Source organism: Varanus komodoensis, unplaced genomic scaffold (genome assembly GCF_004798865.1).
Source record: "Varanus komodoensis strain SLA01 unplaced genomic scaffold, ASM479886v1 scaffold25, whole genome shotgun sequence".
Taxonomy (NCBI): Eukaryota; Metazoa; Chordata; class Lepidosauria; order Squamata; family Varanidae; genus Varanus; species Varanus komodoensis.
The window spans coordinates 7,172,872-7,185,019 of record NW_025335661.1 but is presented as its reverse complement, the minus strand read 5'-3'; the positions used below and the strand labels follow the sequence as shown (position 1 = coordinate 7,185,019).

The 12,148-nt window shown below is 40.5% G+C and overlaps 1 protein-coding gene across 6 annotated transcripts in view; it reads left to right on the top strand.

Moving 5' to 3' along the window:
• The window catches only part of DOCK10 (dedicator of cytokinesis 10), a 197,028-nt gene that overhangs the window by 147,897 nt on the left and 36,983 nt on the right, over positions 1 to 12,148 (top strand). For 4 of the 6 annotated variants that reach the window (XM_044432859.1, XM_044432856.1, XM_044432858.1 and 1 more), the window contains exons 27-37: positions 31 to 102; positions 952 to 1,098; positions 2,026 to 2,109; positions 3,620 to 3,716; positions 4,278 to 4,322; positions 5,787 to 5,962; positions 6,058 to 6,174; positions 7,578 to 7,689; positions 9,820 to 9,941; positions 10,034 to 10,148; positions 11,198 to 11,264. In XM_044432859.1, coding sequence (XP_044288794.1) covers positions 31 to 102; positions 952 to 1,098; positions 2,026 to 2,109; positions 3,620 to 3,716; positions 4,278 to 4,322; positions 5,787 to 5,962; positions 6,058 to 6,174; positions 7,578 to 7,689; positions 9,820 to 9,941; positions 10,034 to 10,148; positions 11,198 to 11,264 — 1,154 coding nt within the window. The remainder of the gene's footprint in view (positions 1 to 30; positions 103 to 951; positions 1,099 to 2,025; positions 2,110 to 3,619; positions 3,717 to 4,277; positions 4,323 to 5,786; positions 5,963 to 6,057; positions 6,175 to 7,577; positions 7,690 to 9,819; positions 9,942 to 10,033; positions 10,149 to 11,197; positions 11,265 to 12,148) is intronic. The other 2 variants (XM_044432860.1, XM_044432857.1) reach the window with 1 other exon arrangement.

Here is a 12,148-nt window from a genome sequence, read left to right as displayed (position 1 = left end):
AGTTGCTGTCTTTCTTTCTTTTTTCAATAGCATTCCTGGTTCTTTTTTGCAATTATATTAAAATCAATGGCACAGCATTTGGCTGATACAAACAGAGTGCAGGTGAGTCTGACTACTTCTCTTCATAATAAAGTACTGGGTATCAGTACTGCAGCATGCTGACATTTAAACTATTTTATTCATCCCAAGAACATCAGTGAGGATATTACAATGCTTCCTCACATACTTCTGTTTCTCAGTCTTCCTTAGTTTGCCCCCCAGACTAAGCAACAAAACCCTCTCCTCCTAAACAAAAAACCCTTTAATCACATATTCTAATGGAGATGGCTTGTCTGCCTGAAATCTCCCAGGCAAGTATTATCTGAAATCTTCTTCCACATGCAGTATACTACTGCATGTCATGTTAAACGATGTAGCTCCATTTTATCAAGATTATATAAAAGACAATCTGGTTATAAAAGACAATATGACTGCTACAAATAAGTGTGCTCTTGATAAGAAGTCAATAAGCAGCCAGCAAATTCAACTCCATATTCAGCTTAGAATATCCAAAACATCTGGAAAGGAACCAGTTGGCAGCCCCTGGAATAGACAAACTTAACTTTTATCCAGTGATCTGATCTGGTATAATCAGACTCCTATGAAGAATTGATATAGTGGCCTTTTGGTTCCTCCCAACATGTATTTCCACACCAATAGGAGAAGTTGACCTGAATATGCTATATCAACCCCAGAGAACTTATAAGCCTTTTGCCAGCTAGGGAAAATATGTCCCATATCTCTTATTCATCAGTAATCTCACCCTCTTCATAGCTCATCTTTCTTATTGTTTGTTGGGAAGGTTGTGGATATAATTTGTTGCATTTTGTGCATATGGTGGGACCACTTTGGAATATGAGTGTTATCAGGACTGAATGTTAATTTTCAAGAAATCACCTGCTGTCTGTTCAGATGCCTCGCTCTCAGAGGTTTCCAGAGTCATTCCAAAGTGAGCTAGATATACTCACAATGGCTTTGTCGGATCATGTTGTCTGGAAACACCGAGATGCTCTTGAAGAGACAAAGAATGCAAACCACAGTGTTGGAAAGTTTCTGAAGGTAAGATTCTTTTACCACAAATAGCTCTTCTTTAGCCTTACTGAGGTCTGGACTTCCTACATGTTACATGTTTCACTAAGTAATCCATACAGGACATTTATTTTTGCTACTCACATAAGGTGAAGTAGTACATACATGAGTTCTCTACATTCCATGAAAAGTTTGATGCTACTGTTGGAAATTATCAGCTACATGTCTGGATTAATATTACACATACTCCCTACAGCATGAACAAGTCACCACATGGAAGCTATTAAGCTGGCTTCCATATAGAACTATATTTGTAGTTATGTGCCATCAAGAAATTTCTGACTCAGGGTGACCCTGTGACTGAAGACCCTGCATACTGTCCTGTCCATGATAGCCTGGCTCAGCTCATGTAAACTCAAGGCTGTGGCTTTCTTTATGGAACCGATCCATCTCTTATTTGGTCGTCATCTTCTGCCTTCACCTTTCCCTAGCATCACTGTCTTCTTCAGTGAGTAGGCTGGTATAGACCCTTTCTAACTGATCATATCATCTCACTGTTTGTATAAATTTAGGACCTACCCGCCACCAAATTACAATTGAAGCTTGTTCATTCTCTCAGCTGGCAAATCACAGGCTGAAATCAAGGAATACTTCTAGTGCCAAGCTGAGAAGGTTTTTGTTTTTGTGATTTTAACCACTTTCCAGCAATATATAGGGTGGAGAGAGATCTATTTCCCCCCAAAAGCTGCCTTTATGGCAAAGCTTCATTCCATGGCTATTTGAACATTTTTGAAAACTTGACTTTACTATTCCTTCACAGCGACAGAATAAGATGCAAAGTCAGATAATTGTTTTCCAAGAAAATAACAACCCTAGCACCATATTGCTTGTGTTATCTTCTCTGTTCTTCTTCTCTTTCCCAGATGAATAATGATACTAATTTCATTTTTGTCTTAGCGTTGTTTCACATTCATGGATCGTGGATTTGTATTTAAGCTGATCAACAACTATATAAGCATGTTTGGACCACGTGATCCCAAGGTAAGACAATGGACAGTTATCTAAACTTCTTACAGCCCAATTCTCTTGTGACAGAAACAGCCAGAATCAATGACTGTTGATGGTTTCTCCATATTTCTTTTCTTTTGCTATTCATAATCCTACGACAATATACAGTCACTTTAGCTGTGCAACTTGTTGCCATTCTATGCACCCCTCAAGGTTATGCTGACTCTTATCCTTCCAAGGCTGTGGACATGCACTGTACGAACAGCCTTTCCTCTAGAAATCTGGCCCTGATTGAACTTTCTTGAACTTAAAATAATTAAAAGTGTTAGTATGGCAACTTCTCCCGTGATCCCATGAGGCAGTGGCCCTTTGCAGCTAATCAGAAATCCCACAAAATATGGGATTTATTTTTATATTTACTGCATGGTACACTGTGCCTTTCTGCAAAGAATACATGTCAATGATTCTACAGAAATAATAATAGTATTAAATACAGCCTATATTCCCACTTATGATGCTGCCAGACATAGTTCTGGCTTTAATTTTTGCACCATAACACAGAAATGTTAAATCTTTGGAGCAGTCTCTCAGTCTCTCCCTCTACAATTCCATTACAATGGAACTACAACTCCATTCTGCCACAGCCAGCAAAGGCAATGGTCAGTAATTATGGGAGCTGTGGTCCACAATATCTCTCTCAAAAGTTTTGTGTACATTGAAAACTGTTACCATGTGTCTGTTCAAAGTATAAGGTCTTCCATAATTTGCTGTTAATGCCTTAATAAGTCATAAGTTAGTTCATTTGTGAAAGACAAATATGCCAGTGAAGAATACATAGGTGGCATCCCTGACTGCCAACTGATTATGTTTCCCTAAGTTGCCTTGTTTCAGTTAGAAAAAATGAGAAAGTGATAGTTATTCAGTCTGTAGTAAGTTGGAGCCATACCTTGCTAAGGTGCCTTTGCTCTTGATTGTTCCTAAGTTTGTTTTTAATTCTTCCATTTGTGTGTTGTATTCTTGTGATATTACAAAGAAACACAAGTATGTGAAGGAGACTTCAGCTCTGTTATGACATCATTTTAAAGTGTAATGATTCAACCTTAGTTTAAAATGCTAATCTTCAAAATAGGCATAGCCTATCATCGACAGCTCAGATATAATGTTAGACTCTGGTTTATCATGAACCAGAAGGAGAAGGATTGAATCACAGAATATAAGTAGCTGGGAAGGACACACCTGAGTTATAGCTTCTTCCAGACATGTTCATGTGGTACTAAATCAGAGTTTGATATTACATGGAAACTGAACCCGTGTGTGGCCATTTTAATATCTGGTGTGTGTGAAATGCAGGAATTTGGAAAAAAAATGTGTTGTTTGGAAAACTGCAATAAGGTAGTCAGAAAACAAAAGGTTATTTTTTTGTAAGTGATGTTTTACATAACAGATGACAGATTTCCAATTTCATGTGAACTAAACAAATAGATTAATGCATGTATGAGTTCCCAATTAATGAGCAAAGATCAATCAATATTGTATATTTCAGATTTTGTTCCAATATAAATTTGACTTTCTTCAAGAAGTGTGCAACCATGAACACTTCATTCCTCTGTGCCTGCCTGTGAAATCTGCAAACATTCCAGGTAAGGACTTTCTTAGGAAAGATGAACTTCCTGCAGTGTTAAACATACATACAAAAAACAAGCTCTGGTGAAAGAATCCATAACCATAGTGGCTGTTCATGTTACCGATCCTGGACCTGTGGGATGCAGTCCTATGGTTCCTGTTGTAACCTTGTCTGGGGAACCATAAGGTAGATTGGAGTCTCAGCTGCGACCCCAGAAAAAACACTCCATGGTCAAAGCATGGACTTGTGCTAGGGCCCTCCAACCTTGCAGCCAGTGTGGTCCTTTCTGTGCCAGCTGGGCCCCAAGAACTGGCATTATTGCTGGCGTGGTCAAGAGCGGGGGGGGGGGGTGGCACTACCACCTCCTGCAGAATCCTGGTAGTGTCTCAGCCTGTCCTCCTCACTAGGAGGGAATACACAGGAATACACTGTTATGCAAAGTGATGTAAATAAATGCTAGTGTTGCAATTAATAAAGGTGATATAACAAACCTTACCTTTGCCATGTTGAGCCTGACCATATAAGAATATAATCCTTGTCTTCCCTTCTCCTCCAAAATTTCTGAAAATCATATAAGATCCAACAACTCCTTCAGAAACAACACGGCAGTTTCATGTATCAGGTAAGCTTCAAATGGCTTTATGCTTTTTGTAATTGTGATGGCAGATGCAGAGGGACCCTGAGCTGAAGGACTACAACTCCTGTCACAGGCTCCAGCCATCCACCTATCCCTACTTTTCTTACATGCACATACCATGAGACCATGACTAAGATAACGGGGCCTTCATTAACTTGGGACCTTCCAGATATGTTGTTGTATGTTGGCTTCCCTCCACTCAGCCCAGCATGTTCAATAGTCAGGAATATGCAAGCTGAAGTTCAAAATGTCCAAGAGTTGTGCTGGATCAGACCAAAGTTCATATAATCCAGCATTTTCTTCACAGGATGACCAAGAGCTGCCCTCAGAAAACCCACAGGCAGGACTTGAGTGCAACTGTACTTTCCAGGCCATGCTCCCCAGCAGCTGGTATACTGCTTCTGACACTGGAGGTGGGAAATAGCCATTGGGACTAGGGATGGGCAAGGAATCCATTTGGGGGGTGGAAATCCCTCTTATTCCCTGGGCTCAGCTGCCCAGTCACCAGTTAGCTTTGATGCAGCCCTGCGTTTGCATCCTTGGCAGGTGCAACCAAAATGCGCACCGCACTCATCCGGAATCAAGCCCCACCTGACCGCTGTGCAAGCAGCACCCCTCCTCCTTGCCACTTGCAGCAGCCTTTGTGCAGAAGGAGGTCGCCAACTGCACGGCCTTCATTCTGCAAGCATTCCCAGACTTCCTTTCAGCTTGCTCAGTTTCCAAGGCCAAGCAGGAGAGGAAGTCTGAAAATGCTCAAGGGACAGATTCCATGAAGCTTCAATCCATTCCTAATCAGGACTACAAGCCATTGAAAGTTTGATCATCCATGAATTTGCCCAGTCCTTTTTAAAGTCATCCAACTAGCAGTCATTACAAATGCCATAATTTAACTATGTGCTCTAGGAAGAATTCCTTCCCTTGCCATTAACCAGCTTCATGGACTACAGGGTCCATGATGAAAAGAAGTGTGTGCGTGTGTGTGTGTGCGCGCGCGCGCGTTTCCATATCCAATTTCTCCTCCCAATACACAATTTTGTATGCCTCCATGATGTATCCTCTTACACTTCCTTTTTCTAAGCTAAAACAGTCCAAGATCATTGTGATTTTTCCTTATAAGGGAGTAGTTTCAGTCCGTTCATCATTTTAGTTGCCTTTTTCTGTCACTTTTCTAGTTTTACAATACCCTTACCACCAAGATGGGTAAAATGGCTGTTTAGTTTCTTTGAGAGTGTTCCAGTAAAATAACTATGAAACCATAATTAACTTTTAAAAAAATATTACGTAGCTGCATAACAACAAAGTGACACTTGGATATTTTTAATAGCAAGCAATATAGAAATATAGATAAATAAATAGTTCAGACTTCTTCCAAGCATATCCTTTTCTTGAGTGAACATGAAAACAGCACTTTTTAAATGCACAATGAACTGTTTGCCTGTTTTCATCAAGATATTCCAGAATATACTGTGACAAATGAATTCTGCCAGAAGCATTTCTTAATTGGATTACTTCTTCGTGAGGTTGGGTTTGCACTCCAGGAAGACCAGGATATCAGACACATGGCCTTGGCAGTTCTCAAAAATCTCATGGCAAAGCATTCTTTTGATGATCGATATGCAGAGCCGGTAAGAGCTGGTAGCTGTTTGCTTTATGTGACCCCCGGGAAACTACCATCCAGGTGTCTGCAGTGAGCCATTTCTTCGCCTCTCTTTTTCTTCAGGAGAAACAGGCGAAGATCGCAAACCTGTACATGCCTCTGTACGGCATGCTTTTGGACAACATGCCACGGATATATATGAAGGACATGTTTCTATTTAACATGAATACATCCAATCAGGTAGGAAATGTGGGTTTCTTATTTGTGATAAGTCAAGGCACATACACTTGGTTTCCAAGGCTGCTGATTTTAGCTGAGGATCAAACTACAGGTTGCATTAATTTTATAGGGTAGAGCTGAAGATAATCTCTATTTCTCAATCTCTCTCTCTCTCTCCCCCTTTTCCTTTCCTTTTCTTTTTTAATTCTAGAGTAATTGCATGTGGCATTGATTTAGATTGGGACCACTGTGGATTGATGTGGCAAGACTAAACACCCCTGCTGTTCCCCCACTGGTGAAATTACTTTCTCCCGAACACAGCACTTTAAAAAGGGGAAAGGTTTTAATGTTTTGGTTGACAACAGCATGGGGCAAGGAAAGGGTTAATTCTCCCCTACTGGTGTGCAATAGGGCCAGTCCAGATTGGGGCCATGTGCCATCATTGCAGAGTTAAAGGAAAAGATTAGCAGCAGTACTGCAACTAAAGTGATACATGGTTTGACACCAAGATATGCTGACCCAGTTTGCTGGTTTGAAGTTGCCTAAATATAAGCTACATAATCAAATATCTTCCTTGAGGGCATTATCCGTGTGTCATAATTATCCATGTATTCAACTTTCAATTTAAAGCTGACAAAGACCAGTGTCTGAGTGGGCTTCTGGCATCTACACAGTTCCATCTGGATTATCAGGCACTCATTCCAAAATGCTGATAAGTGACAGGTGCTTGGCAGACTACTGACAGGGGCACACTCTACCTGCGGATTGGATTGATCCAGTGATCCAACTCAAGACTGTAGATTCACTCCTAGGAGAGCAACTCCAATCTTCCTGAGTTTTGGGGGCCAAACCCACCCTGACCAAGGAGCTCTCAGAGAAACAATCCCTTGGTGTCTAGTTGGCTGGCTTCTTACAGCAAGTGCTCCTAGGAGCCATTTGAGTTGGCTTAAAAAGGAAGGTGGATATAAAATGAACAGAAGAGGAAAATTAAGACATTTGTTCCATTAGTGTGGCTTTTGCGGGCTATGAGCCAAGGAGGCTTCCATTCAAGTTTTAAGTTTATTAGATGCCCTTAGACAAGCCACTTTCAGCCACGTCTTCATCCTATCTATAATATACTAGTCTAGCTTTCAGGCTCTTGTAAGTGTTATAACCTCTTAGTTGAACTGCTTTGTGCATGTAGATAAATAAACAAATGAATGCAAAATGTAACAGTAATTATGATAAGTCTTCCTTGGTGTTAATCAGCAGAAGCTGGGGACAGTGGGGTTCTGCTTTGTGTCATAACAGTTCTAGAAAGCCAAGCCAGACGTGACATTATGATGGACTGATCAAATGAAAAGGCAGATTTTTAAAGATGATACAATAAACAACTGAACATGTTTACCTCCCCTATCCTGGCCATTTTTCTCTTTGAAATCCAGGGATCCAGGGATGATTTGAGCACTGCTGGTGGATTTCAGAGCCAGGCAGCAATGAAACACGCAAACTCAGTAGATACCTCTTTTTCCAAAGATGTTCTTAACTCTATAGCAGGTATGAAAGTATTTGCACAATGAAATAGATCTTACTTTGTTCCACTATCAGGTTCCTTATCAGTTTTCACATTCAGATTATTTCCTTAAAATATGCAGAGGAGGCTTTTCTTCGAATACCTTCTATACATTACATGGCATCTGGGGAAAGAATCATCTCTGATAAGGTACCCTGTTTGTGGAATGCCATTCCTATTGAGGAATGACTTGTACAGACCTTGCAATACTTTAATTGCCAGGACAAACCCCCTCTGTGTCTGGATAGTTGAAGTTGTATTTTCTTGCCCTTTCTGTTTTATTGTATTTTATTGCATTTTACTGCTGTTTTATGATAAATTATATTTTTTACAGTCCAGAGAATATCTGGATTAGGTTTTTTTTCCAGTTTCTAAAGCTGCAACATTGTCATATCTCCCCTTATCCAATTCCTTCTGCTGATTATATAAACCAAAATTCAGTATCTACCCATGGAGCATGAGCTTAGAGACAATTTTTCCATACTTGGTTATAGACTACTTTGTCTCATAATTCCAGGGAAGCAGAGTTCCTTTTTCTTTGTGCTAGAGGTTGTAAATATTCACGTTCAGGTGGGAAAAGATGGAATAAGTCAAATATTTTCCTATCAATTTCTGTAGAATAATCTACAGGCAAACCATTTGAACATCTGCCACAGTACAGATGTGAGGTCATTTGATATGGCAGAAGTGCCACTCCACTAGCAAGGCAGCACTTCCATCCAAGGGTGCCCTCATTTGCTTAGAGAAAGTTCTGCAGATGTAGAAGTACCTCTGATTGTTTTCCCACCGGTGGTAATGCCTAAAACCAGGTATATCTAGGGACATCAGGGTGGACACGGATCTGCATCAGCCAAAGTCAGTTTTCTTCTCTTGTGTGTATGCCCACATATTAAGCTCCTTGAAGTAAGAAAGATGCAGAGAAATTAGAAAGTGTCTAGAGGAAGGCAACATAAATGATCCAGGGTTTGGAAATGCTGCCTGATGGGGAGAGCCTGAGAGAACTGGGCATGTTTAGCCTTGAGAAGCGAAGATTGGGGGTGGGGGGACATGATATCCCTCTATAAGTACCTCAAAGGCTGTCACAAAGAGGAAGGTCAAGATCTCTTCTCACTGATACCAGAGTGTAGGATGCAGAATAATCAATTCAAGTTGCAACAAATAGATGCAGACTTGATATCAGAAAAAACTTCCTGACTGTGTGGAACCAGTTGCCTAGAGGGAACAACCAGTTGTCTAGAGGGGTCATTGGCTCTCCCACACTAGAGACATTCAAGCCAAAACTGGACAGTCACCTGAAGGGGATGGTGTAAATCAGTGTCCTGCAACAACAGGGGGTTGGGCCCAGTGGGCTTCTTGCTCCCTTCCAACTCTATTATTCTATGATTCTATGACCTACACCAAACTATCAGTGGGAAGTTTGTTTTGTTTGTCTTTTAAGAAACACAATAATTGGGGGAGGGGTGATGCCACACCCAACCATGCTACTATGAACAAGAGGGGTTAGGAAGTTTCCCCATTACAGGAATCCCCCTCCCAGCTTAGGTTTCCTCTTGCAGTCCTATTCATGATTAGATAGAAAAACGTCCTACCCAACCTCTAGCATTCCCCAGCAGGCCATGACTTACCAAAGGACTTTTTTCTGTCTAAAACATGAATATAAGTGCATGCTAAGCATCCTTTCCTCCTGGATCTTTTAATCTATTGCTACCTTTTTGTCAATGTTTTTGCTTTTCACTATATTCTTGTTATGTATTTAAAAAAGTCATCTTGAATGAACTAAAGTATGCCTGACCTGAGTTAGATAATAGCAACATTGCTTAATATATGTACTCTCTTCAGAATGTAATACTAATTGCACTAACATTCTCCACTTCAGTGATCTTTGGACTGTTGCATCTGGCAGTGTAACTAAACCATCCATAACAAAATAGGTATCACTGTTGTTATATGTCAACTGTATTTCACGCATGCAAACTCATAGCCATCAAATTTCCTCATTAATTCAGCTGCACTGTGTTCTCGCCTACATACTGCACTCTGGTTTTCATCCTTCTGCTTAATTTGTGTGTCCATAAACATCATTTTAGCACATTCGCTGTGGCTTTTGTTTCCAGCCTTTTCATCAATAGCTATTTCTGCAGCCAACCATGCTGACTCCAGAGGCTCCTTAGCAAGTCTCGACTCTAACCCAAGCACCAACGAAAAGAATAGTGAGGCAACTGAAACCTGTGAAAAGGTATGCATGCAAGTGAAGTGTTGAAAGTAATTTTTTGAACTAAAGATAGCTCCGATTAATACAAAGAGGCTCTGTTTTCCCCCCACCGACAGATTGTGAGGCCATTATCCCTGATTGGGTCAGCTCTTCGTTTTGACAAACTGGATCAGGCTGAAACAAGAAGTCTCCTGATGTGTTTCCTTCACATTATGAAAACAATTTCAGAAGGTATGAGAAGAGCAATGTGCATCTGCTTGCATTTCACTTGGATTGGCATTTGTTTCAGGATTAAATGAGCTTTGGCTTGAGCTCTTTAAGTAGGAGAAAGAGGCGGTGGCGGCAGCAGCAAATGCACAGAGACTGTTGCATTTACATGTTGTTCTGTTTTTGTCTTTACTACTTTATCCTGCACATCCTAGTTGTTAATACTTAGCAGTATTAAATCGTTCCTACCTGTAACCAGGAACATTCAACCTTCTTTTGGAAAATATGGTGACTTTCACTTAGACTTACTTAGAGTTGACTGATAGAAATCAATGGGACAAGTTAAACATTCATTCCTGCCATCATCCACAAATTCTATAAACAATCTTAAATCCCAGCCTGCTTTGCAAATAAGGAAGATTCCATCTGCATATAATGGATGGAAATTTTGATACCATTTAATTTAGGAAGGTGGGAGATTATTAAGCCTGAACACAAGAGAAGCTTGATCTATTGTGAATTTAATTTAATTTAATGATTTTAATTAATTAAAACATTTCTATGCCGTCCTTTGCAAAAAGCCTTGCAAATTTCAAAAGGTAGGAACAAGGATACCTTGTTGGCTCCATGTTTTGGAGGGTCCTAGGGCAAGGTACCCTCAGTGCTGCCCTCCCTTAATCTTCTTAGTTACAGCCCCTTTTCTTTTTCTCATTATTGCTGCCACTTGCTTGCCAGGCAGAGAACCAGTGCCACCTGCTGCTGCTGCTGCTCACCATGGCCGTTGTCCAGACTTGAGTGGAGGCAGGTGAATGAGCACAGAGTTTGGTGATGTTGCAGAGGTGCAGGTCCACAGGCTTCTGCTGGAGTTCAGGGTCCACTGTGGGTGCCCAGCAATGCCACTCCTTGATGCGTCCCCTGCAAGGACACACCCTTGCTAATTCCACAAGTAGAGGAAAGATACTGCAGAAAGATGACCATGTTTACTACAGCATGCCTGGTCTGATGCAGTTTAGAACAGAACTTGGATCAAAAACAGTAAATAGTAATTTTGTAATTATGATGTCTCTTTCCAGATACATTGATCTCCTACTGGCAGAGGGCCCCATTCACAGAGATAACAGACTTTTTCAACATTTTAGAGTAAGCTCCCTGAGGTTTGTTCTGTGGTTGTGGGTAATAACTGAATGGACAGAAAATTCAAAGTCACTGATATGTATAAAAATTAATCCTTGCTTTCTTACTTGTATCTACTCACTCCTGGATCTATAAGGTTGGATCCAACTGAGTCAAGTAAACCTGCTGGAACCAGTTGGAGTTATGCTAGTTATTAGATAACATGGCTAAGTCTGGACTCAACCCAGCTACCTCTGACTATGTCACTTGGGCAGTCTTGTTTTTTCAGTGAATGTTGAAGGTCCTTTTCCCCTGCAAAACCTTTTCTAGCAGCATTCATATTAATGAACCTTGTAATCTATCCAATTAACTCTTGCATGTATAAGCAATATCAGATGCGTTCAGCATACAGAATCCTGAACCTGGGGCAGATTGCTCTTCTTTCTTCTGATGTCAGACAAAAACGGTTGGCTCTCCAATCAAAATCAGTATATATAATGTACGTGTACATACACACCTCACAAGTCCTGTATGTATAACAGGACTATTCTAATGTCTCTTATGTAGTAATCCTATCCACATTTAGGAATAAATCCCAGCACAGTTACTTCTGAGAACTAGATAACATCACAAAGTCTTTTTCTCCTTGCCAACCTCTGTTCTTCTAAGCATGTAGAGCCAGCTATATATGTGAAAGATGTGACTGTGCTCATTTGCCTCAGTATACAAACATAATGGAAAGATAACCACAGTTTCATCTTTGTCCTTGCAGAAATTTCTAGCCATCTGAGCACAGATAAAATAATTGCATCACTAGGGTCAAATATTCTCTTCTCTGCCCAGAATTGGAAAAGGTCAAGTGAACAGATTATTAGCTGCTGATGCTATGGATTGGATTTGAGTTTGCTTTT